The 26,186-nt window shown below is 46.1% G+C and overlaps 2 protein-coding genes across 2 annotated transcripts in view; one reads left to right on the top strand and one right to left on the bottom strand.

Annotated features, from left to right (window-relative positions):
- Positions 1-68: 68 nt before the first annotated feature.
- MTA1-like (metastasis associated 1-like) lies at positions 69-25,767 on the top strand. Its single transcript, XM_037416083.2, has 8 exons — positions 69-292; positions 5,534-5,601; positions 7,577-8,502; positions 8,684-8,760; positions 10,658-10,774; positions 11,186-11,274; positions 11,365-12,068; positions 24,437-25,767. Exons 1-8 carry the CDS (start codon positions 265-267, stop codon positions 24,534-24,536), a joined length of 2,109 nt encoding a protein of 702 aa, XP_037271980.1. The 5' UTR covers positions 69-264; the 3' UTR covers positions 24,537-25,767.
- LOC119165157 (neprilysin-1) overlaps positions 24,395-26,186 on the bottom strand; it is a 20,307-nt gene continuing 18,515 nt past the window's right edge. The window contains exons 12-13 of the mRNA XM_075872274.1: positions 25,786-25,940; positions 24,395-25,689 (exon numbers count right to left, since the gene is read on the bottom strand). Coding sequence (XP_075728389.1) covers positions 25,573-25,689; positions 25,786-25,940 — 272 coding nt within the window. The 3' untranslated portion in view covers positions 24,395-25,572. The remainder of the gene's footprint in view (positions 25,690-25,785; positions 25,941-26,186) is intronic.

Below are 26,186 nucleotides of genomic sequence, written 5' to 3'. Positions count from 1 at the left end.
ATTACGGTACGCTTTCAGGTGTCGGTCAAACCGTATACGTTATTTGTTAAGTGTACAAATTTTGTGTGTGCGCGCACATCAATGAATATTTGCCGCACGGCTTGCTTCTGACACTGAGCGTCCAAAATGGCGCCGGTCGCACGGTGTCCGTGGCTGTGAAACTGTGAAAAGTTCAAAATACGCTTAACACGCCTCAGTTTTAACCCCAACCGCAACCTCGTTTACAGCTGCTCGGCTGCGACCAGCGATTTATAGACACCCACCATGGCTGCCAACATGTACCGCGTTGGAGGTATGTCACTTTGCCGGTGGTCGGGCACTCTCGTTAGTTAGGGTTAATCAGAACATCAAATTAATGATTTCCCAATGTGACGGAGCTTAAACTTGGTACAACGCTCCAGTGAATTGCCTCATTTTCTTCTATGAGAGGCACTAGGCCGGGAAAGCACTATTGTGCATATTCGTTCGTCGTCTTTATATATATATATTTTTTTTTGGGGGGGGGGGGGGGATGCCGGTACGTCTAGCGTAAGCTTGATCCCGTCATTTGAAACTTACCCGAAATCGCTTCATCTCGTGGCACTTTGGTAAGCCTGTTCGTGGTATTCTCGCGTTGTCACGAAAGCGTCAGACGTGAAAAAAGACGGTACTAAGAAATGTTCGTTTGATGTTACTTTGCATTTGGTGCCTGGTGGCACTTGTGCATGCAACAAAATGAGTGCATTGCGTTAAAAACGACGGCATCAGCCCTGTAATTGGTGCCAGTTTTGGTTCTGAGATTTTGTTAGCTTTCTTGCTTACATTAAGAAAATGCCTAGTAGCCAAACAAACGCAGGAGGTTACCACTTACTCTGTTGTAACAGCTGCATAATTTCTTTCGTGTGCCCCTGTGGGCATAAGTGAGCACGAGTGCATGACGCAAATGCAGTTCGGTAAGCAAAAAACAAAAAAAAAAAAACCCTCACGATTTTCGTTTTTTGATTAAGTGCAGTGCTGGCAGGCATGTTCAGTTTCTGTCATACGTCACTGGCTACAAATGGCGCATTTGTTGGCATCAATTCTTACCGTCATTTTGAAAAGAGGAAAATTAATATTCTTGCCCGTTGTCATCGGTATCTATGCTCAGTAGTAGTTGCTCGGTTTTCTACCTTACAGTGGCTAGTAGCTTTGTGTGACCATAGAAATGATACATTTTGAACTACTGTAGCTCTGTGACGAGATGGCCAGACGTAAATTATGATGGCTAATGACTTTATTGGTGAAATCACTTCTTTGTGGCCTCTATCGAGATCAATATATTCCTCTCAGTGACGGTGGCTGCGTTTGTGTATGCAACTTGTTTATGCTAGTTGTGTCAACTGGTGATTAGAAGAGAGAAAAATATGCAACATGTTAGATAAACTGAACCTTTCCTATAGTAAATACGGCTTGACTTAACCTCAATGTGCTGCGTGTGACTGTAGCCGACCATTTTGTCGGAGGCACTACAATGTTTGACAGGTCCATTCGCTGTGCCTGTGTCGATGGTATTGCTTTTCTTTACTCGAAAGGAATATAAACAAAAACTACTTGCACACACATTTGGGGCCTATGTTGTCATTCATTTTACATTATTAAATTGGAACATGACTGACTAGAGTAGAAGTAAATATTTAATTACATGCATATTGCAATTGATTATAATGCTCCCACCAAACAAAAAATTGCTTTGTTTTCCATATTGGGATGTAATATTGATTACCTTGGAATTATGCTATGTGAGTTTGACGCATTCGCAGACAGTGCCACGTAATTGGTGCCTGAATGGGATTTTTTGATGACTGTGTCATCAGCTCGTCTTTGGACATGTTCCAGCTTGGTATAGATTAGCAAGGGTGTGTTAAACTCAGAGTTTCCATTGCCGAATTAATTGGCAGTGTCTGCTACAGCTCAACACTCCTGATAGCAGTGAACAGTGTACCCATGTGCAGACGTAGTGACAGTCGATGCAGCTGGTTTGGTCTTCCAATTTTCACATCATCTGGCAAGCTTGCTACAAATGCCACCCTAAGAATTTGCTTTAAGCAAATGTTTTTGTTGCAATATAAGGAATTAACAAACTGTTTCATCAGCAGGGATGGAAGTGCTGCTCCAATTGCTCCATAAGAGAAATGCTAAACATGGTGCTCCAAAGTGCAATATTTATTAGTAGCTGCTCTGAAATGGCATTGTAGAAACTAAAACAGTAAATTTAAACCATGTAGCCATATATCGAGCCTAAATAAAAATGAAAGCTTTACACTGTCATCTAGTGTACAGCTTGTATAGTAGCTGGATGTAGAATATTGACAATGCTACACATATATCATTTTCTATATATGTCTGATAGAGTTGTATATTTGTACCTTACAAGTAGATGATTTTTGTGAAATACTTACGAGACTTCTTATTTGTACCGCCCGCTGCAGGGATGACATTACTATGTGACTGATTGCATTTAGTGCTTTCATCAACTGTGACCTCGTTTATGTTACAAAACTAAGCATTTAAATTGTTAATTCATTTAGCTTACCTAATTTTTCAAAATTTCGATGGATGCTTTTGCAAAAATATAACACTTACTTGGTATCAACTTCAATGACCATCTATCAGCATAAATATATTTCGTGTAATTTGCAGTGATTACTGTATATACAATGTGGTTAATAATAAATATGAATATTTATGAGGAGTCCCTTGGAATATATTGCTATCTGCTTCGAAAACACTGATGGCTGCTCCAGGCTAGCATTTTTTCTGCTCCGAAGAACCATTTTTCCTGCTTCAGAAATCCAAATGCTGATTCCATCGTCGCCTCAGCAGATTCCTTAGTTTGGTCTGTTGCTTTTGCATGTTATTGTAGCTTTATCAGAGGTTACCAAAAAGAAAAGACGACAGACATTGAACGTCTAAATTATCAAGTATGCTCCTTTAGTTTTCTTTGAATGAGCTGGAAAAGTCGCTAAGCTTTGTGATCTTGTTGCTTGCCTTGTTATAAAAAAAGCTAGTTTCATCATGTCTGAAAAAAATAGTTTCTAAAAATATATCACTGTACCTCTCTCTGCTTTGTGGAATTAGCATGTAATCATGCAAAAAGATGCAATGTTTAGACTTCATGCGTATATGCATATATTTTTTTAACTGTTGACTGCTATGTCACACTGATATATAATTGGGAGAAAAATGTGAAATTGAGTGCTTTTTGAAAATTTTAAAATTAACGATTTCTCACTTATAATTATCCGGTTACTAGACATTGGTCAGCCCTCACATACAGCACACGAGCTGAGATTGACTTATAGACTTTTGGCATCTAGGGGATAAATGTGGTGCTGTGCATTGGCTTGCTCTATTCTTTTTGTTGTTTCAGCTGCCACATTGTTATTGTATACAGGAGTAATGTACACCAAACTCCAATATTTATTTGTATAAATTTGGGGTGTGTAAATTATCAATGTTAAAATCCAATACGAATTGAATAGCCATGATACTGAATCAAATACTATTAGAATAGTAAGGCAACCGTTCTCAAATCATCCATATAATAATATTGCAACAATATTCGAAACAGCCCAAGGTTACCAGAACATGTTATTTGAAACAGATATTGACAAGCGCCGACAAAAGAATAGTGCAATTAATTCGAAAATGCCACCATTGTTTAAAACTGAGGTAAGCCCTATAATAGCCACTACACCCTTAGAAATTATATAAATAAACTGCAAGTTTAAATACAGCAATGAGTACAGTGCTTAAGGTGGCACTTTGCCTACAGCTTTTCAGTAAAACTAATTTTTAAATATTAAACAATATTCACGAGTCATGACCAAGATAGTGGATTAATGGTTGTGTTGCTTCGGTGACACTGGAGTACCAAACAACAACGCCTTCGCCCTGTGATGTAGAATCAATAGTCCTGTAATACCTTGGGCTACTAGCACCTTACAAATGCGATGATCAAAACAAGATATGCTACTCTTCTCTTTCAATGTATCATTGTTTTGAAGTTTTTTTTTTTCATTGCCTATTTTTAGAAAAATATTCAGTTCTCTAATATGCACCATTTTATTCTATTTGTAAGTTGCAATATCCCTAATATACAATCAACATATTGACCCTCATTACTATAGGTTATCAGGATATCTGGTTTTCGTTATGATGTCATTATAATGTCAATGGCACCAAGTTTGGCATTTCTGTACAACTTCACCAAAGATTCTTGTTTCCAATCTCCATTTTTGCTATATCACAACCTCTAACCTCTTACGATGTAAATAAAAAAAATACACCGACCATGAAAAATGCTAAAAAGATATTTCAGCTACCCTGATGGGAGCCTTGTTCACAACCAGATTGTGATTGTGAACAAGATTTGTCCGAAGGCTCTTGTCAGGGGAGCTGAAAAGTCTTTTTGATATTCTTTTTCATGGTCATTGTCCTTTTGATTCTATCGTGTTACTACCAAACCAGACGAGCTTCTGTCAAAACCTCGACTTTTACCATGTTTTTTTGTTTTTTTTTTTTGAAAATGAGAATTATAAACGAAATTGAAGGTGTGCCAAGCATGAAATTGGCATTTCAATTTTGCACAAGAATACTCTGTGATTTTGAGACATTTAGCAGAGACTCATCACTGCATCTCTTGTAGTTCAACTGTTGATTCAAAGGTGTAGTTATTATAGAATATTAGTATGACAGAAAGCTGAGCTACTTGACAAGCTTGTGGGCATTTGTGGTGTCCTGACTTTTTTTGTTTGCGTTCGTGTTTTACACATCCAATTTAAAAAAAAATATGTTTGTTGCCAGTGAAATGTCGTGGTATGTTTGACATTAAATGAAAGATGTGCTGTATTGATTGTGGACCTGTAACTACTAGCCATTGAGTAGTTCTCAAGCAGTTAGTAACTGAATTTTTAATGAGTTGTGCTAAGCCTCTTCTGCTGTAAAGCAGAGTACTGTGTGTCATGAAAGCCCCATTTGCTTGTTAAGGGAGGAGAAGGTACGAAGCGTAGACACGCTAGTGCTAAAGAAATCAATTCTGTCCTAGCCTTGAGGAAGAAAGTCTGCTTGTCAGAACGTCGGCTCGACACAACCCCTATTTACGAATTTATCACAAGCTTCCATCTTCTCCTTCCTACCATTTTATGGATTACCAAGGCTTTAAGTTTAAAAAAAGTGTTGCTATTTAGCCATCTGCTGCTGATCATACCTCATATAAATGTGCCTTGGAAGCTTACAAATCTTTTTACTCGTATTTGTTCATAATTCACATGGCCCACTTGTGAACTGGTTGCTGTAATGGAACTGGTTGCTGTAATGTTACAAGTCTAGAAAGTGTGCTTGCATAGGCAGTGAAGTGATTTTGCTTTTAAATTCCTGTCGCACAAACTCTTCGCATTGGTAAAGATTGTTGACTTAATGTTTACTGGTCCTTTCTAAACTGGGCTTTGTCGGGTGTGTGCAATACTGCTCCTGGAGGCTTTTGTTTATGCAATCTTATTTTATCTTTCTGTAGACTATGTCTTCTTCGAAACATCATCCACTGCTCCATTTCAAATAAGGAGGATCGAGGAGCTCGTTAAGGTGAGCCTCCATTGTGTATATCTTGGGGACAGTGCAAAATCCCGTCTTGTAAATGGGGTCGTACAGCCATTGCTTTCTGGCATTTGAACAAGCTGCTACCATCATTGTATGAACACTGAAAAACTGACTGTATCATTGTATGAACACTGAAAAACTGGCTGTCTACATGATTTGTGGAGAAAATCATTGTAGAGCTGTGTGTTGGGCTTATATGAAAATCATGCAAGGAATAATAATTTACCTACCTTAGATCACTATCGAGCCAAATAGTGACTGGAATTCCTCACAAACGTTGACCCATGTCCACAGCATACCAAAGGAAACTGCTCACCTGTAATTGAGCAGTGTTTCTTCACGAAAGATGTCATTTTAAAGGCCCTAGTTCCCACCATGCACATGTTTATGAGCAGTGCAGCAGTGATGTTTGCCCAGTTAGGTGAGTGTTGCGTTTAGGTTAAAAGAACAGTAAAGAGAATTCTTTTTAGAATAAGTAAATTGAAATTTCACAATACTGAAAACACCACCTATTCTGTGAGAAGATGCTTGGTAAGCAAGGAAGCGCGTGAAAAATAAATACAGGTGGCGACACCGCCTTGAAGTTTGTGTATCAGTGCAGTGTGATGTCATAGATTTTGACGGCGCCTGCTAAGACCCACGTAATCATTTATCAGCAAAAATTGCTTACATTGTATTCTTATGGATCCAGAGTCTTAGCATGGCAAGTTTTAGAAAATTATATCGAACAAATGTGCCAGAAGGTATTGAAGTTCGTAACATCACAGTGACATTTACGTGCTTATGTTCAGGCTGGAAGTTCAGAAATGAAACTTTGACCTTCTGGGGTCTTGAACTTGGCGAACGCCACGCCACGCTCTTGGAGAGTGTCGGGTCTCGAACTTGGCGAGCGCCACGCCACGCTCTTGAAGTGAACGGACACAGCAGACGCGGTCGGTACAAACCAAACAACATACACACATTTATTTAACTAAGTTACAAGGACGATATTATCCGCCGAATCGATATATCAATCGTTATCGACAACCTAAGACATCCATACGCAATATTGCCATAACGCCAAAACATGACAAACACAATAACACACCCAAGGCGGCGGCGCCAACGTTTGACTTACCGCGAGGGCCCCTGACGTGCGGGCTGCGGTACCGCGCGCTGAGGACCCACGCTAGAGACAACCATTCGCGGTAACCGCCACGGGCCGAAGAGACTCGCTCAACCCTCACCCGCAGCTAAGGCTTGCTTCCGCCAGGGGTCACCGTAGGCGCTACCACTCCTCTACCAACCATGATGATAGTGGTGTTCTGCGCGAACACTACACCATCTATCGCCTGGTGGTTGTAACCCAAAATGCGGATTTTGAGCGAGACACGTGCGCCACACGGCGCAAACAACTTTACAGGGGGTGTCAGCACCCTCACAACCTTCATTTTATTATTCGACCTGTGATGTTGAAATAAATCACAATAGTGTCCTGAGAGAATAATTTATCTGTGCTAATCTGACTTTCACGTTAGTTTCACTCTAGTGTCTCTTTAAAGAGGTAGATTCAATACACTTTGACTGCCTAGTTGGTGCTTACTGACAAGAATTGCTTAGCACAAGAAAAATCCAGCACACAAGAAAAACACAGAAGGGTGAAGTGCTTGTATCCCTTGTCTGGCTTTCTTGTGTGCTGCATTTTTCTTGTGATAAGTAATCCTCGTCAATAGTTTGCTTGCTTGCATTTTTGTCGGGGAGAAAGCTAAGATTTTCAACGTGTTGTGTGATTTACATTTCCCTGGCTGCATCTTGTCTATGCTGAAGGCAGAATGACCACAGAAGTGGTGGCCGGTGCAGTGCCTGAGGTCATTTTATCACTACGTGGGAAAAAGTTAGCGATGACCAATTAGGCAGGTATAGCCAGAGCTGACAGTGCCAAGCAACTCACAATACTAAAAGCCTGGCTCAATCCTTGCAGACTGCCAACGGAAACGTGGAGGCCAAGGTGATGTGCTATTACCGCCGGCGAGACCTGTCGCTCGAGAAGCCATTAGTCGGTGCTCTAGAGGAAGAGCAAGAGCGCGAGGCCGAGCAGCTGACCGAGAAGGAGCGGCACCAGTTGCGTCACCGCGAGCTATTTTTGTCACGCCAGGTGGAAACACTGCCAGCAACCCACATCCGGGGCAAGTGCTCCGTCACCCTGCTCAACGAGACTGAGTCACTGCTCTCGTACCTCAACAAGGAGGATGCCTTCTTTTACTCGCTTGTCTACGACCCCCAGCAGAAGAGCCTGCTGGCCGACCGGGGCGAAATCCGCGTGGGCCAGCGCTACCAGGCCGAGGTGCCCCCTTGGACTGGGCCACCGACCGAATCGGGCGAGGGGGCTGATGACCGGGATAGCGCCCTGCTGGAGACCTTGGTGTACATCCCATCGCACGGTCTGTCGGATCGCCAGCTGGATCAGTTTCTCATCGTGTGCCGGTCAGTGGGCACATTTGCGCGGGCCCTCGACTGTTCAAGCTCCGTGAAGCAGCCCAGCCTCCACATGAGTGCGGCGGCGGCTTCGCGGGACGTGACGCTGCTGCACGCCATGGAGCTGCTGCATCGCACGGGCTACGACCTGGCGCGGGCGGTGGCGGCCCTGGTCCCCCCCGGTGGGCCTGTGCTCTGCCGTGACGAGATGGAAGAGTGGTCCGCCTCGGAGGCCAACCTCTTTGAGGAGGCCCTCGAAAAGTACGGCAAGGACTTCGCAGATATCCGCCAAGACTTTCTGCCCTGGAAGAGCCTCAAGAACATTGTTGAATACTACTACATGTGGAAGACCACCGACCGATACGTGCAACAGAAGCGAGTAAAGGCCGTCGAAGCAGAAAGCAAGCTCAAACAGGTCTACATCCCCAACTAGTGAGTGTTCTCTCCCCCTTCAGTGCCTTCTCATCTTCACATCTGGCTTGTGGCTGTTCTCCCTCCTGCTGCAGCATGGACCTTGCTTGTCAGTCTGCAACTGCTCCTTGCATGCTGTTTGGCTGGTTGGCATGGCAAGGATAGTTGTGCGGCATTTTGCAAATCATTCAACTTCATGCAGCAACAACAAAGCCACGGGTGTCCTTGGGGGACCTGAAGGAGCCACAGCTGGGGGCCGGCCCTGTGAGAGCTGCTACAGTAAGTGCCCTAGCACCTGCTTACTGCTCAGGTAGAAGCTTGCCTCACAGGCACATTTTCATTTGGGTTGTACATGCCCTAAACGAAGGTATACTAGCCCTTTGAATGTTGTTGCTGTAGAATCACAATGATAAGGTCACGACTCGTGTGACCACAGCTAACATGCATGTATAAAACCAAGTCAAAGCCATACCGAAATTAACTTTTTTCCCCTTTCTTTGTTACGTGCAGCTTAGTGTTTCAGTGTTTGTGGTTACTGCGAGGGAGCTAATGCGAGAGCAGCCTAAAGACAAATATTTTGTCTATCAGCTTTGCTTGCAGGTGTACTGTTTTGCTTTTTTATATTCTGCTAAATTATTATTACTTTAAGAAAATTGTGTGCTTCTATAGCATACTATTTATATTTGCTTGCACTAGTACAATGTGCAGGCTGTTTCTCACTTAGGAAAAAACTCTAAAGTTGTGGCATAGTGATGCGGGGAGTGCTCGAGTTTAGTGGCAGTGCCAGCTCGCCCATTCGGAGGCACTCCGGATGGAGTCCTGAAGCACGTCCTTTTCTGCTGTGACATGCACTGGCTGCATTTACCGAAACTGCGCTACTTGCAGGCACTGTGCATGGATGTCATCGTTACTGGTAGAACTGAGCCGCTAATCTCTACAAAACATGCACGACTCGGACCTCGGAGCCTTGACTGGCAACTCTAGGATACCGAGAGCGTGCATGTATTTTTTTTCACTGCGTGTGCTGCCGTAGTACGCAGCACCAAGAAACTGGCTCCAAAACGGGCTCACAATGACCTCAGTCTTCGAGCATTGCTGCACAATGTGACACACTTGCCGACAATGCGGCCAGCGCACAACACCACAGCGGATGACACAGTTCAACACTGAGCATTTTAAGCATTTGCATCTGTGCGAGCTGTTGTTGACAAGTAACTGCGACCCCTGCTATATTGTGATGCTAGACACTCGGGTTTCCTCCAAGTGTGAAATACCTTGTTCATGCACCATATTTACTGGTGTAATGAAACCACTTTTATTTTCCAAAAAGGTGATGCCAATCAGGGTGAAGGCTCATCACGGGGGAGAAGAAAAAAAAAAAGCCAAGGGAATTATAACAACAAAAATTTCGTATGACGGTATTAAAAGCCTCGCTGTCCAATCGCTGCTGGCCTTCAATTCAATGGCAGGACTATGGAACCTTTATGTGAAAACTTCTCTCTTTTCAAAGAGAAACTGTCCTTGTTTTTGCCCACGAAATGCGCAACGTACCGTTTTTGTAGCCCGAAGCTGTACATGCGCTATTTGCACAACCAAGCCGCGTGTGGCGGAACCTTGCTGCATGTCAAGTGGACGGCAAAAAAAAAAAAAAGTGAATGCACACATGCTATCTGCACAGTTGTGGCAAACGTGCCGGGACACCTGCCGCAGGGTCCCGGATAGCGCGACGCGGCTGTGCGGATAGCGTGTGTACAAGCCAATGTGCATGGATCGACGCCAAAAGTGCGATCCAGCCGCTCTGTTCCTATGCTCCAACGCATGCTTGACCAACTTTAAGTTGAAAACAGGCTATGTTGCTAGTGTACTGGCTGATCATCAATCAACAAAAATCCAACATCAAATGGCGGCGCACGCACTTTGCCGGTGCACGTCGCACAGTGGGCGCAATTTCACTTTGTGTTTTGCTTTGTTTTCGCGCTGCTGTGCTTGCGTAGTGCCATAAGCTGTAGGTATCGTAATAGGCTGCCTACTGTAGGTCTGGATAAGTATCATTTTGTCCAAATAATGCTAGCTATTGTATAAAACAAAGGAATAAAGTTGAATTGAAGGATGGGCTGAGCTTCGGTTAAGCGCTTCTTTGCAAAGCACACTGACACAGCCTACGCTGTCTTTGCAGCCATGAACTCGGCCCAGTGGTATGCGTGGGGGCCTGCGCACATGCAGTGCCGTCTCTGCCAGTCCTGTTGGACCTACTGGAAGAAGTTTGGTGGCCTCAAGTATCCAACCCGACTTGGTGAGACTATAATCACCAGCAGTTGTTGTGGAAGCAGCGGTTTGCCAGAAACTTAGGCTCATGCATAATCTGTAGCAGTTAAAAGACCTAACCTTATTGCCCCCTTCTTCTTGCAAGGTTATTATTAAACATTATTGCCCTAACCTGCAAGATTTTGGTTACCTGGGCTCAGGTCAAAGAGAATGAGGAAAAACGTTTCACGTCACATTCACAGTGAAAAATAACTCAATAATCGAAGATGTGAAAGGAGTCCAGTAGGGCAAAAAAGATTTCCCTGCAGTACCTTGGGCCCAAGGAACATTGAAATATTTGAGACGATTGAGAAAGAGCAGAAGGATGCTACGTCGCTGTGCAGAATCCTTCAGGTGAAAATCTGTTCAGCAAGGCTGACACTGCTTTGTGCTCATGCAGAGTCGGCGGATGTACTGGGCTCAGAACGGCTGCCTGCGGGCATGGCGTCGCATCGGCCCCATAGGTGCACTGTAACCGGTTGTGGGAAGGTGAGTGGTTTAGCCTCAGAAAACTTGCCAGTGCTTCTCCTTCTGGAAGACAGTGTGAGCACACTTTCATTGATTGACTGTTTTTTGTAGGAGTTCAAGCTAAAGGCCCACCTGGCACGCCATTGTGCCACAGCCCATGGCCTAGCGCTGCGTGCTGGCAGCCCGCGGCCCGTGGTCAAGACGCGCGCCGCCTTTTACTTGTGCACTACGGCATTGACACGCATGGCACGGCGACTGGCAGGCCCAGCGGCACTGCGGCCCCGGCACGCAGCACGTAATCCGTTCTTGCCAGTCAATTCGGCAGCGATCCGACTCGAAGTGCAGGGTAAGCTGGACCCGGCGGTTCTGGCAGCCACGCCGTCCGCAGCGGCTGCGGCGGCCGCAGCACTTGCCGCCGCACGCCGCAGGCCCCGTGAGCGCGGTGCCGTAGTCGATGTATCGCACCGACTGGGCACACCTAACTTGCCGCGGCCTGAGTGGCTACACCCAACACCGCGCGAGCAGATCCCAACACCTGTGCGGCACGCGTTTCCGCCCCCGGCTGAACGGCCCCCTCCGCTGTTGCTTCATCACCAGCCACCGCAGCAGCAGCGCAAGCGACCCGCCCCAGAGCCCCTAAACGGTCCACCAGGTGGACCTCGGCGCCGACTGGGACCGCCTCCTCCAGCCGTGCCCCTGAACGGAGGCCGACCCAAGGTGGCCACCATCACGCGGCTGGGGGGCGGCCGCAAGCACCTTATTTCTTGGGTGGATGCGCCCGACGACCTGTACTTTGTCGCCACCGAAGCCACCAGGTGAGGGATGTTTGTGTTCAGGAATAGAGTACTTTTGCATTACTATTAGTAGAATAATTTGACTAAAGCCTTAAAAGAGTTGCTTTCAAGTTATATCAAAGCAAGCTTCTGTGTGTGCTCTTTAATTTCTATGCTGTCGTAGCCCGTGGGATGCAGCGCATGTCATATTTCTTGACTACAAAACATTGCTAAAGTGCAATCTGGCAGAAACAAAATTGAGGAAATGTTTCCCCGCACATTTTCTGCTTGCGCAAAGTTGACATAATCCAAAATGCACTCCAGTGTGCTTGCTTCACTCTTCGCGGCTATTCCCGCCTGGTAATCTGCCGGAATATTTTTTACTTGGCGGTGGCATGGATCGGTGCACCTAAATTGCTATTAATTCTGAAACAAACATCACAGAATAACAAACTTTGTTTTATTTGCTTAACAATACTTGACTACTTCAGGTGCTTCAGTATGATTTTCGTGTGCTTGAAAAAGTTTAAAGCACACGGGCATGTGAAGAGCAACTTCACATTTTTCACACTCCCGTCAGCTCTTGAACTTTTTGAGCTGTGCCTTGCAAACAAAGCAAAGTCTTAATGCATTCTGCTTGACATTGTTCGCTAAAATGTGGCAAAAAAATTGAGCCCATTTGGTAGCTTGTAAGCGCAATGGTGATTCCTCGACACCACGTTTCTTCTGCGACGCCATGTTACGAAAAAGCTGAGTAGTGCACACATTCCGCCCCCCCCCCCCCCCCTCCAAAAGAACACTTACAAACAGTTGAAATACATGGACAACTATTTTAATTTAGCGGATAATAAACCGAGCAAAAGGCAAATACAAGATACTATGCTGCCATCTATGAAACATTGTCAGACATAAGGATTTTTTGGGCGGCTGGTGATTCACTGGTCAAAACGCTTTTGGCCTCGCCAACCCGGCTGGTTGATCACCGGCCGCGGAAGCCAATAGGTTGACTGTCCTGACAGCTACCACATTGCACTTGTGTGGGTACTGCCATCTTTTTTTTTTTTTTTATGGTCACCATGGTGTCAGAAGCAATCTCACGTGCCAGACATTGTCTTTGCCACCGTGTTGCTTGTTTGAACTAATATTGTGTGTGTACGAACATGCGTGCTTGTTACATTCTAACGTGGCACATGCAAACAGCCGCATTTCAGTGTAGCCACATCTCGGTTCGCTTGAGGGGCAAGGCGGCTCGCAGTGGTGGCGTTCTTAGGCTGCTGTGCACAAGTAGTGTTGCTCACACTTCTGCGTTTCAAAGAATATGCTTGGGGCCCATTTTAGCGATGTTTTGCGGCAGCTTTGGAGAAGTGTAGCCAAGCATCGTGGACATGTATGAATTGGATGCTTTTGAAATATTGTGGGCGTTCTTCGGAACACCCCATTGCAATGTATCGTAATACAGCTTGCTGCATTGTGAAGCAATATCTGTTCTGTGCATTTATTACATAGAAACAGTTTACAAGGCAAGTGAACTGAATTTTAACATTAAATTTTAATTTTTTTGACAGTTTCTATTGTTGTACTGTGTTATTGCGTGATAGCGAAATTCTACGGATTTCCTAAAAAATTATTACGGGTAACAGAGCAAACGCTGTGCTTGCAGACGTCAACTCTCAAAGCCGATGTTGTTTGAAGTAGTACTGACACAAAGTTTCGAAGGCGAGATCACTTGTGGGGTAAATTTGTGTGGACACACATGCATCATCTACGAAATAATTATTGATGATACAGTGGCCGAATGACAAATCGGACACTGATAATTCCGACATTCTCGGTAATTTGGACAGCCGTGCGGCACCGCGCATGGCCCCATAGAACTAATGTGTAACCACGACCGATATTTTAGACATCTGCTAGATCTGCATTCGATAATTCGGACTATGTCCGAAACTAGCACGCCCACCGAATCGGCCGTCGTTATCCCCTCCAGTGCCCATGCCACAATGTATGGTCTCAGAGACGAAAAACAAAAGCGAACTGGTGATTTGTGAGGCTTTCCGATCTTGGAGGCTCTGCTCAACCGTGGTAGGTCGTATCGACACAGTGAACACCACACGTTCCGGTATTCCCGCGCTACTCTGGCCATAGAGTTATTATGCAGACGGTATACAGGGTGTCCCACACAACTTGAGCCGAGAATTTGAAAGTAAAGGACACTTAGGACTTAGGAGGTGAATTGAACCAAACGTGTACTACTCGCACTAGCCTGTAAGTACTCAGGCTTTTTTGTTTCTTCCCATGCTATATAATTAATAATTCTTAATCACTTATTTTTTAATTATGGGCTGGAAGGCCAAAATATGAACACTGAGATGTAAAGCACTTTCAGAAATCACCAACTAAATTGTTTTCTGTACAATACGTCTCATGCTGTTATTTTTTCCACGCTGTAAAGAAAGCCCGCTAAACGTGAAAAGAAGCCGTATGACGGACCGCGAGCGCACTGCTATAGTGCTGCTATAGGCTTTCTTAACAACACGGAAAAAATAACAGCGCTAGACGTATTGTACAGGAAACAATTTTTTCAGTGGTTTCTGAAAGTGCTCTACATCTCAGTGTTCATATTTTGGGTTTTTAGCCCATAATTAAAACATGTAATTAAAATTAATAATTAATTAGTATGGGGAGAAATAAAAAATAGCCTGAGTACCTACAGGCTAGTGTGAGCAGTACACATTTGGTTCAATTTGCCACTGAAGTGTCATTTTCAAATTCTTGACTCAAGTTATGTGGGACAGCCAGTATAGTCCGTATATTATACTGTCTGTACTATATACAGAGTGTCCCACCTAAATTTAGCCAGAATTTATAAATATGCCGGAACACATAATTACGGGGCAACCAAATGCATATTGCTCACCGTTGCGTGGAGTTCAACTATTTTTTGTGTTATCAAATATTGTTTAATTAGATCTGTTTAACTAACTTTTGAAGTAACGAACATGGATAACAAATTTCAATGAGAAAGTCGTAGATCGGTTCGCAAAACATCTAAATAGATAGTTTTGAACTTTATATCTGTTAAGTATTAGTGTTTTTCTGCTAATTACAATTGCCCGTAAAATGAAAAAAAAAAAAAAAACGTGACAAACCCGCTCGCACGTCAGTGCGCACAAATATTATAGTGCTTCCTGACGTTCTGCGTACAAACACATGCTTCCCTTGTCCCGGCTCATGACAGTGATAAGCAGTCACAGCGGTTATCGTTTTTTTGGCGGATAGCAAAACGTGTTCATCGTAAAGCCACCACCATCGTTGCGGCCCTGCCGAGACAGCGCAATGGGGCAAATGCCGGGGTCGTCCGTACGCGAAACGTTAGGGAGCACTACAATCGTTCCGCGCACTGACGCACGAGCGGGTTTGTCACGTGGTATATTTTTTTGTATTTCGCGGGCATTTGTAATTAGCATAAAAACGCTCATACCTAACAGATATACCGTATAAACGCGTGTAAGGGCCGCACTTTTTTTTTTTCAGGAAATGAGGGCCAACTTTCAGGGTGCGGCCCATACACGGAACTTTTTTTTTTTTGGTGAACTAAAAACAATGTACCAGTTAGCGAACGAAGAGCGTTTATTGCAGTATGCCGCGTGTGCGCTTAATCGTCGTCACTCGGCGAGTCCTCTAACTCGGAGTCCGAGATGGTGTGTTGCGGAGCACCATCATTCCACAAACAGTCATCTTCGGTGCCATCCAGGCTGTTGGATATCCCAGTGACCTTAAAACTTCGGGACACAATGTCCGTCGACACCGAGCTCCACGGCGACAATACCCAATCGAGAACAGTAGCAAGCGGTGCCCTCTTCAGCCGTCCGGTCGGCGTCTGCTCATGGTTGCCGGTTGCCATCCATTCCATGTAGAGTCTTCGGAATTCAACTTTGAACGGTCGATTCACGCTCGCATCCAATGGTTGCAACATTCCTGCGAGGCCGCCTGGAATCACGGCCATGTCTGTGCCCACACGGCGCAGCTGCTCCTTCACCTTATCGGTAAGGTGGCGGCGGAAACTATCCAACACTAAAAGTGAATGTTTGGCCAACAAACTCCCGGTCTGTTCTGCCAAACACTTTTCACCCAGTCAAGCACCAAATCATCGTTCATCCATCCCTTCTCTTGGGCTCTAACTATGATGCCCTTGGGGAAAACTTCGTTGGGAATTCTTTTCCTTTTCAAAACAACGTACGGGGATAGCTTCCGCCCGTCCGCGGTCACACAAAGCATCACGGTGCAGCCTTGGCGCTCAGAGCCGGTGGTCCGCACGGCGACACTCTTCTTGCCTTTTACTTCGACTGTGTAGTTCTCCGGAGAGTCAAACCACACAGGAGTTTGATCAGCGTTCGCTATTTGCGACAACAGATAATTGTGCTGATGGCGCAGGCCGATGACATGCTTGTGAAAACTAAGCACCTTGTCGGTATAGTCTTCTGGCAGCCGCTGGCACAGCGTGGTCCTTCGCTGAAAGGAGAGTCCCTTCCTTTTCAGAAACCTTCGCACCCAGCCAGCACTAGCCTTGAAATCCCCAGCCGGTATACTTTTCGCTCGAGCCAAGGCTAGTGCCTTCATGCGCAGCATGTCCGTAGTGAGCGCAAAACCATCGTTCCGCACCTCAGTCACATAGCGGAGCAACTCCTTTTCCAAATCAGGATGCTTGCACTGTTTTCCTCGGAAAGCGCGCTTTTTGATGTTGGCGTTCTGCGAGGCTTTCTTCTGAGCGCACCAACGTCGAACACACTTCTCGTCAACGTCGAATTTTCTGCCGATGGCCCGTTTCCCGTGCTCGAGAGCAAACTCGATCACCTTCAACTTATAGCCAGCTGTATAGCTATTCAGCTGCTTGCCCATCGTGCCAAAACGTAAACGTCCCACAGAAAACTAGCTAGGGTTCCAATTCAATGGTGCGCAAAACTCGAGCACATGGCAGGCTGAACAGCACAATAACCGAACAACGCACAAATACCAAAGTTGGTGATGCTAATGCCGATATGGATAGCGCATTTGTATAGAAGTGTCAGAAGTTCAAATCCCGCTTTAACCTTTAGTTGGTAGGTGTATGAACACTACTGAAAAAACTTGAAATTTTTAGCCAACTTCATGAACATATTAGCATAGAAAAAAAACCAACAAATTATTCTAATGAAGTACTATATGGTGATGATGATAATTGCATTCTCTAACGCCATCTACTGACAACGCCTAGTAGCTCACACACGCACACGCATTTTGAATATGTATGGGTCAAGCAAACGGCGGATCGGGCCCTTGCAAGCAATTTTTTTTTTTTTTTTAATACGTGCTTCTTAAAAACGGGATGCGGCCCTTACACGCGTGCGGCCCTTACTCGCGTGTATACGGTAAAGTTCAAAACTGTCTAATCGGACGTTTCGCAAACCGATCTACAGCTTTCGCGTTGAAATTCTTTATCTATCTTTGTTTCTTAAAAAGTTAGTTCATTAAACATATCTAACTAAACAACATTTGAGAACACAAAAATAGTCCGACTAACTCCAAGCAACATGCATTTAGTTGCGTCGTAATTAGGTGTTTTGGCACATTTATAAACTCTGGCTAAAGTTACGTTGGACACCCTGTATAGTCTGTATATTAACTCTATGATTCTGATGCGATGCTGTGTTCTGCTGAATTCTGAATGCATTCGGTATTGTTCAGACCTGCTTTAATTCGCGTTCTGCTGTCCCAAAAGATCTGCGTTAAATGGCACCAGCAGTGCCCTCGCAGCCAGCGCCGAAGACCGTGCCGACAACGACGAAACGCGGCAGACATTCACAACGCTGACCATTGCAAGGCACGCTGCCATTATTCTGCAAGTGCTCAGTGGTCACCAGCAAGTAGAAGTTGCCCGAGAGTTCAATGTTCCGAGAGTTCAAGCACCCGACACTGCAACTGGAGAGCCGGACCTGCCTCCCAGTGCAGTGAGCTCAAGTGTGGACGTTACTGATGACTTGCGAGGCTGCGGTGTGCCGATTCCTGATGCAGTCCCAAAAGATCTGCGTTAAATGGCACCAGCAGTGCCCTCGCAGCCAGCGCCGAAGACCGTGCCGACAACGACGAAACGCGGCAGACATTCACAACGCTGACCATTGCAAGGCACGCTGCCATTATTCTGCAAGTGCTCAGTGGCCACCAGCAAGTAGAAGTTGCCCGAGAGTTCAATGTTCCGAGAGTTCAAGCACCCGACACTGCAACTGGAGAGCCGGACCTGCCGCCCAGTGCAGTGAGCTCAAGTGTGGACGTTACTGATGACTTGCGAGGCTGCGGTGTGCCGATTCCTGATGCAGTTATGTTTGAAGACTTCCCAAATGTCGACAGTGCTGTGTCGTGGTGTGCCGAATTGGACGACGACTACACAATTGAGCAGGTTCTGCAACCGCCAAACAGTGATTCTAACTTTGATGACAACGACGCACCGTGTGTTCCGGAGCCGTCGCATGCTGACTTGCCTCGAGCCCTCGCAATTCTCTCATCGTCCTACCTGTGGTCCTACATGGTGAGCATATGCCACTGGCGGAAATACAGACAGACTCGGTTGCATGAAAGCGAATGCGGATGTGCGTGCAGCAAGGCATCGACAGCTTTTTCCTGCCTCCTGGTCACTGAAGCATCAATAAAAATACTTTTTTATGGCGCATTCGTTTTTCCAGGCATTCAGTAGTTCGGTCTATTTACGTTCCCCGTGGAGTCTGAATTGTCAGTTGTTGACTGTATAGCCGAGAACTTGATTTTAATCAATTTCAAGGTGCATGTCGCGCCGCTACACGCAAAATATGCCTCTGGTTTTTGTGTTAATGATTCCACCACGTGTGTCCTGAGTTTGTGTTGGCTGCCGCAATCCCTGCGAGTGCTCTCTCCTAGCATACCATTTTAACAGAAAAAGGGCAGGCTTGCACAGGAGCGCATAGGCTGACATCCTTACCTTGGCAGTGCATATGGGGGGGAGGTCACGCATATTCACGCCTCACAGGGTTTTATAGCGGCACCCCAGGAAGCCTTCGTTTAAAAGAGTTGTCATTGTGGCACTCATCCTCAAACGTTTTTGTGTGCTCACATAACTAGCTATGTTTACATGAAAACTACTTTAAATACTGCCTCACTTGGCGATCTCTGAAACCGAAACTGCAACTGAGCGCTATAAAACGGTCTTAAATAATTAAGTTGCACGCACGAGCAAACGAGTTTTCTGGCCATGATAATGAGGTTGTTAGCTACCTTTTTTGAAACAATATCTTTGTGTCGGCGCTCATTCAAATAGAAACAATTCTCAACGTAACCCTACGGGGAAGCTGCTCGAAGTTGAGTGCATCTCCAAGTGATCCACGCCTGCCAACAACCTCATTTATATGTAGTTACTAGTCTGTCCCGGGTATATCGAACTCGGATATATTGAATTACTGGCTATATCGAACAGTCGAAAGATCCCCTTAAAAAAACACGTGTAAAAGTATAAGGCACAGGTGTACGCCGATATATTCGATATATCGAACCATGTGCCGCGTCGGAGCCGTGACACTGATCACAGTTCAGTCTCGTTCCAAAAAAGTTATGAACCTTTTCCGTGCGCGCGTCGAAAGTGTGATCGCATTGCTTATTCAGTCGCGTTTCAAAAGAGTTACGGACCCTTATCATTTGCGCGCGCATCGAGAATGTGATTGCGTTGGTTCAATAAGTTTGCACAGCGCTTGCGAGCGCACCTGTTTGTCTGCTGCGGTATTCAGCTTGCAAGGTGTGGTAAAATGTTTTTTAATAAGTATGCCAACAGCTTGAAGCACCAAATAAAACACGATCGTCCGCACCGGCGGCTTCGGCACGATGTGCATTCTCAAGCTAATCCCGCACCCTGGCATGCAGTCCCCAAAAGCATAGGTCTTTCAGATCTGTTTCTATCGGCGCCCCATGCAACAGTGGCTATTTCACATCACGAAGGCCATGCATTTGCGAATGGTACGCCCCTGGCGGTCTCTCTCTCTCTCTCTCTCTCTCTCTTTTTTTTTTTTTTTTTTTTTTTCTGCTTGTTTCAAAAAGCCTAAGTAGCATTGCCACCGCCGAGAGCATGTTTCAACAGGAGCAGGACCCCGCTTCAACCGCTGCTCTCTTGTTTGTGTTGTGCTGGCTTGTCGCTGAATCGCCGCTCTCAAGTTTCCGACTTGTGCGCGACATCTCTTGGCCCTGGTAGCCATGGGCGCGAAGAAGCATAAGAACTTAGACTTCGCAACCAAAACCGCCATTATTCGGCGAGTGGAGAGAAGAAGAATCGGTTGCAGAAGCTTTCAGCATTCCTCGGAGCACATTGAGCACGATACTCTGGAACAAAGCCGATTAAAGGCAATGCTGCCCAGTCCTGCCGTTCTAAAGCTTGTCGTGTGCATGCTCTTGCGTATGGCGACTTTGAAAAGGTGCTGTATGCATGGTTTTTGGAAACCGGGGCGAGGAACATTCCCGTTGATAGCCCGGTGCTAATGGAAAAGGGGAAGGGGTAGCTTTGGGAGTGGACAACTTTACTGGTAGCACCAGTTGGCAGCAACGCTTTAAGAATCGCCATGGCATCATTGGGAAGACCCTCTCTGCCGAAAGGGGCGTGACAAAGAGCCAAGACATAGAAAGGTGGCTCTCCGAAGAGTGGCCGAACATTCAAGACAGCTTTTCGCCGTCAGATATACAATGGCAACGAAGCGGCCCTCTTTAGGCAAATTTTGCCAAACAAGACTTTGGATCTTAAAGGGACCTTTTGTCATGGACGGAAAATTAGCAAAGTGCACGTCTCGATCTCGCTCGCGATGAACATGGATGGCTCTTGCAAGCTGCGGTCGTTCATTATCGGCAAGAGCAAGTTGACGCGATGCTTCAAGAACGTGAGGAGTCGGTCCGATACGCGTTCAACAAAAGGCATGGATGATGCGGGACCTCTTTTCCGAATGAATGCGTGCATGGGATGCCGAATTGGAGAAGGCTGTGGGAATTGAGGCTAGCTCGCTGCCTTTGTGCGGACTTTGCCACCTCTTTCTCTGTTCTTATGTCCCGACATGACTCCCTTCCTCCATGGTCTGCCACGCTGGGAGAGTGAGGAGTGAAGCTTAACCCCTCACTTGGTAGCGGATGTCGACTGTGGCGCTGCGTGCACAGTCTCCCAAGAGGTTTCGCGCGCGCGTCGGGAGTGAGAAAGACCTCTCCGGGGACGACATGGGCGTAAGCACACTTTTCTTTTCCGTCTGTCAGCTCCCTTCGTTTGGGGCTCGTTCGGACTTCGTCAACAGCGCCTTGCGCTCGTGGCAAACGCTTACCTTATGTCGCCCCCCCTTCCAAACGCTAGGCCGAAGAGCGGTACGGTGTCCTAGTGCATGGTCAAATGCACCGACCCTTATCTCTCCAAATCAAATGCGAGCACCTTTGCCCTCGCTCGAGCAACCGGGCCTTTGTCCCAGTGTCTCCGTGAATCACTTTAACCACGGAGACATGCTCGCGGCACCCTGTGTACTTCTCGCTCGTGGCGTAGATAAGCCCATTTGCTTTCCTGCTGCGCCTTTGCAACGGGCTCTGTACTGCGGTTTTGGTGTTGCCGCAGGCAATGAAGTGTTGCGATCTTGAGCAGTATCGTGTTTTCGCCACGGGGATGGTTAACATGTGCCCTGCAGCTCGCTAAGACCGGACCCACGCTAGTGGCCGTACTCCTTCAGAATACTTATACACCGCAAGGCGGACCACAATGTTTGTCTTGTTGTAGACAATTGTTCAGCACATTATGTGGTCAACCACCTCAAAATGATCACAGTCAAGTTTTTGCCACCCAACACCACGGCGAGGCTGCAGCCTCTCGACCAAGGCATCATCAGATACAGGCGACGTCTGGTGCAAAGGCTCCTGATCAACCTTCGGTTTGGGGTCGAACTGAAAACTGATCTCCTCATAGCAATACAATTGGTAACCGGCGCATCGAATGACGTCAAACAAGCCACAATCGTGAGCTGCTTCGGTAAAGCTGGCCTTCTAGCTTCACCTGACCACTTTGGGAGCGCAGCAATGTCGTAGCAGACGACGACATAAGAGTGCCTCGAGGATGAATTTCGCCAGCTTTCTGCGTTTCCGGCTGCCATCACTGATGGGGCCACAGCGAGCGATTTCGTCAGCGCTGATGATGATGTCGTTTCGGACTGCTCCGATGCAGAAATCGGGGCCGACGTCACCGGTGCCGATGAAGCCGACCAGAGCAGCGACGGTGATGGTGACGATGCCTCGATGCAACCCTGTACCGCTGCAGAGCTTGCGTCGACATTTAGCCTTATTCGCCGCTGTTGTGGCACTACAGAAGGCGCTGGGCTTGCCCATGTGGAAAGCCTCAACAATATTGAGGATGGCCTCATGAATTTAATGGCTCAGACAAAGAAGCAAGCCTTACAGACTTTTTCCATGCTAAATAAATTGCAGTGGATTTCGTGTTTTTCTTTTGATATTCTGGGAAAGTCGGCAAACGGAAGTTTAGCGCAGTCTTTGGAAACCGCTCCGAGACTCGCAGCGCGTCAAGGTAACCCTTAAATGGACGTATTTTATATTTCAAATTATCAATATATCGAACTATTTCATGATCACCTTCGAGTTCGATATATCTGGGATAGACTATATTATTCATACTAGCCAACTTCGAAGCTCATGGTGTTAGCAATGTATTAAGTTATGTCGGGAGAGCAAGGTAAGGAAAACTTCATTCTAATTTTTTTTTTATTTATTGTAAAAATGATTTAAACTGCCGGAGGTAGTGCCCCAATTTCTTTCCCGTAGTACCGTATTAATATCTTCCAATGTTGTAAGCAACTATTTGCTGTAATGCAAATGTTGATTTGTCATCCGTGTACCCTGCCTGTTACTAGTGTCCAAATCTTGCTATCTTAAGGGGGAGGCTACCTCGGAAACTGAATGCAGTTGACAACACCGAAGATTAAGGCGCTGTGGGTGGACATCTCTGACTAGGGAGTATCGAAATAAAGCGTGTCAGACGATGATGAATAAATGTGCTAGTTTCTCTTTTGCTCGGGCTATATATTAAGCCAAAACTTTGTGTTACATTCACTATCCCCGAAATACACCTTGTACGCGAGTTCAGACTATAAGAGGTTTTTTTATGGTGCTTGCTGGCCTGCCCCCTACGGCACCTGAGAAGTCCACAGCAGCACCAGGCTGATCTACAATTTCAGCTGATAACTTGAGTGAAGGATGTGACAACCCTTGATACTATTACTGGCTGTCTCAAGGCCGCCTACAATGCTGCTTTTCAATTTTGGCCTTTTTATCACCACCACCTAGACAGAACCTGTATCCCCCAATTCCTACAAACAACCAGATTGGTCTTCAGAATTGTCCAGTATTGCATGAAAGTTTTCCATTGAGGTTTTTTTCACCACCACCACCTAGACACAACCTGTATCACCTATCACCTATGTCCTACAAACAACCAGATTAGTCTTCAGAATTGTCCAGTTTTTCATGGAAGTTTTCCGTGGAGCAGCACCGTTTTCCACAATATTCACTTATTTAGGAATGTACTGCAGAGTAGCTTGAGTCCAAGCGGGACTGTACTCAGAGGTAGCCTTTCACGTGCTACAAACGAGATCATACCACTCACGGGTCTGACTCAGCAGTTACAACTGGGACATACATTCACTATGCCCAGACTGCACAGAAGTGTACTGTTCACTCGAACAAATGCTCTGGCAATGTACTGCGTTACCTCGAGGACCTCTTACCAGTGAGTCTGACTGGGAAAGAGCACTCAGGAGCCCCAATCTCCAAAACCAACTAAAGGCAGTCCAGACGACCCTAGAACTGGCGGAACGCCACCACGTTCCTGCCCCGACTCAGGCGTCGCCTAGAGTAGTGACCGTTAGGATGTCCCTCTTGGACACCCTGGTGGTTGAAGTTCCTTAGGATTGTTTAATGAAGTTCTTGACTGACTGACTGAAAGAACACACCATGAAGGGATTAGCAACTGCAAGCATGGAATCAGCGCATTAAACACTGCATTTATAATCCTGCATTGCAAAGACACCTTTACCTATGCATTTCCCTCAGGTGGGTAATAAACGCTTCTACATTGGGGCTATGAACAACTCCTTTCCATAGTTTGTTCCAGGCGCTAATGTTCAGGAAGAGAAAGCATACCTGAATCATTTTCTTGTTATCAAAATGTGCACTTGAGCGCAGTGCATGGTAGGTAATTGTTAATCTGTATTGAAGCATGGTGGAGTTTCTGCCTTTTCACAAGCTGCTGGGCATTTATAACCAGTGAGTGAGTGGGAATGCACAGCATGAATCGTTCAAATAAAATCGTTCTTATTATTATTCCTTCGCAGGCGCCTTCGACGGCAGCTGAGTACAGCCGAGCTTCGGCGCTGGGCTCGGCGGCCGTGCCGTAGCCGGGCTCCGCCCGACCAGATCGTTATCTTGGACTGAGCTACCACAGGCCGCACGGGTGCCTCTCTTCGGGGCAGCCAAAAGCCTGGCGAAATGGCGCCCACTCGCGAAGCGCCAGGTTCACCCTGCGCCAAAAAATATGACTTGGTGGTGGCCGCAAAAGAAGACTGTGCGTGCGTCGTGAGATGAACAATGCGCACTCTCACCTGTCCCTGGCCCTCGGCCTTTCATCTCCCTCGGCACATAAGCCCTGCACACATGCCAAAGTTTAGGGCTTTTTATGCCAGCAACGAAGGAAGCAGAACCGTGAAGCGTAGCCCTCCAAGGGGCAGTGCCGCCAGTGAGTGATCACCACCCTCCTAACGCATAGCTGTGGTATTGCACAAGTGTACAACAAATGGGAATGCGTTAATATGGGCCTGTTGGTTGCCCTCCCAAAACTATTTGTAGTGCTGGGAACCATTGAGTTTCCTAAATAATAGAGGGAACTCTGGCGCCGCGGTCATTCAGCGACCATAGGAACGATGAGCAGTTCATGGATTTGCCTAGTCTTTGTACTTGCGCATCTCGAATCGCACTCTTAGCTTCGTTTATTGCTGTGTTTCAGTTTCATTTCGAAGGAAAGGATGAACCCTTACGAACTTTGTGACCCGGTTTTAAGTGGTAAGCCTAAAAGATTCATGTGGTGAAGTGCAACTTTTGCTGTGTTTTGTTTTGTGACAAAACAGCTTCAAGTCACGCGAACCCAAACGGAGCCAAAATTACGAAGATTAGACAAATCTGTGTACTACCCATAATTCCCAAGCTCACTGAAGCGCCGTGCAATGCAGCGCCCATAGACACGAGCACCAGAGTTTCCTCTATATATAGGAAATTTCCACTATTCTATAGAAAACTCAATGCTGGAAATGGACACAGAAGAAGACGAGTAAGTGTGTTTGAGCACTACGTAGCACTTGTTTGTTTCCCGCACTACGAATCGTTCTGGAAGGAGTGGGACTGGTTCACCATCATTAGAAACAATGAACTTCAGTGTGTACCTCCAAAGGAGTTCAGCAACATGGTTCTGCTTCCATCACACATCATGGCTGCTCACCGTGGCAAAGGCAAGCGAGAAGAGCTGGTCCGTTGACATGTTCGGCAGGGCAGCTAGTCGGAGACCCGCGCTGCCTTGGTGCCGCTGCTTGTACAGCTGCATGTAAATCCATTGATATATTTTTTTCTTCTTTTTTTTTGTGGCCAGTAAAATTGAACGAGGCTGTAAAACCAACATGTGTGTCTGACTTACTGCATAAGCCGCTTGCAACGCCACCTGGTCAAGCACAGCCTCTGCCGGGTCGGCTGCGTGGTGACGTGCCAGACAGTGCTCGGCATGACGCAGCCGCACGAAGCTGCTGCGTTCCCACCAGAAGCTTAGGGCACCGGACTCGTCGTGGAAGGCACCTGTACAATGATATAGAACGATGGTCTGTAGACATTTTGCATGAGAAACTATAGTATTTGCTATTAGGCTTTTACTTTGTGAAAAGAGCGAAGTTAATTAGAACTCTCAGTAAACATTGCCCTGGTTGAAAGCTTTGATTTGCTCAATCTATGGCGTAAAGTTTTCGTTATTAGGGTCCTGAAATGAACCTTCTCCAGATGACTGAGTCTGACAAAATGCATGCCTCTGACCACATTGGTTCCGCA

This window comes from Rhipicephalus microplus, chromosome 8, assembly GCF_043290135.1.
Source record: "Rhipicephalus microplus isolate Deutch F79 chromosome 8, USDA_Rmic, whole genome shotgun sequence".
In the NCBI taxonomy this organism is placed as follows: domain Eukaryota; kingdom Metazoa; phylum Arthropoda; class Arachnida; order Ixodida; family Ixodidae; genus Rhipicephalus; species Rhipicephalus microplus.
The sequence above is the reverse complement of the archived record's forward strand: the minus strand, read 5'-3'. Positions and strand labels throughout refer to the sequence as shown.

Bases quoted from the DNA above. Each gene is read 5' to 3' on its own strand.
- MTA1-like (XM_037416083.2), top strand. From the start codon at position 265: ATGGCTGCCAACATGTACCGCGTTGGAG. The intron at 8,761-10,657 runs GTAAGTGCCCTA...CTGTCTTTGCAG, and splicing joins GCCCTGTGAGAGCTGCTACA to CCATGAACTCGGCCCAGTGG. The intron at 12,069-24,436 runs GTGAGGGATGTT...ATTCCTTCGCAG, and splicing joins GTCGCCACCGAAGCCACCAG to GCGCCTTCGACGGCAGCTGA.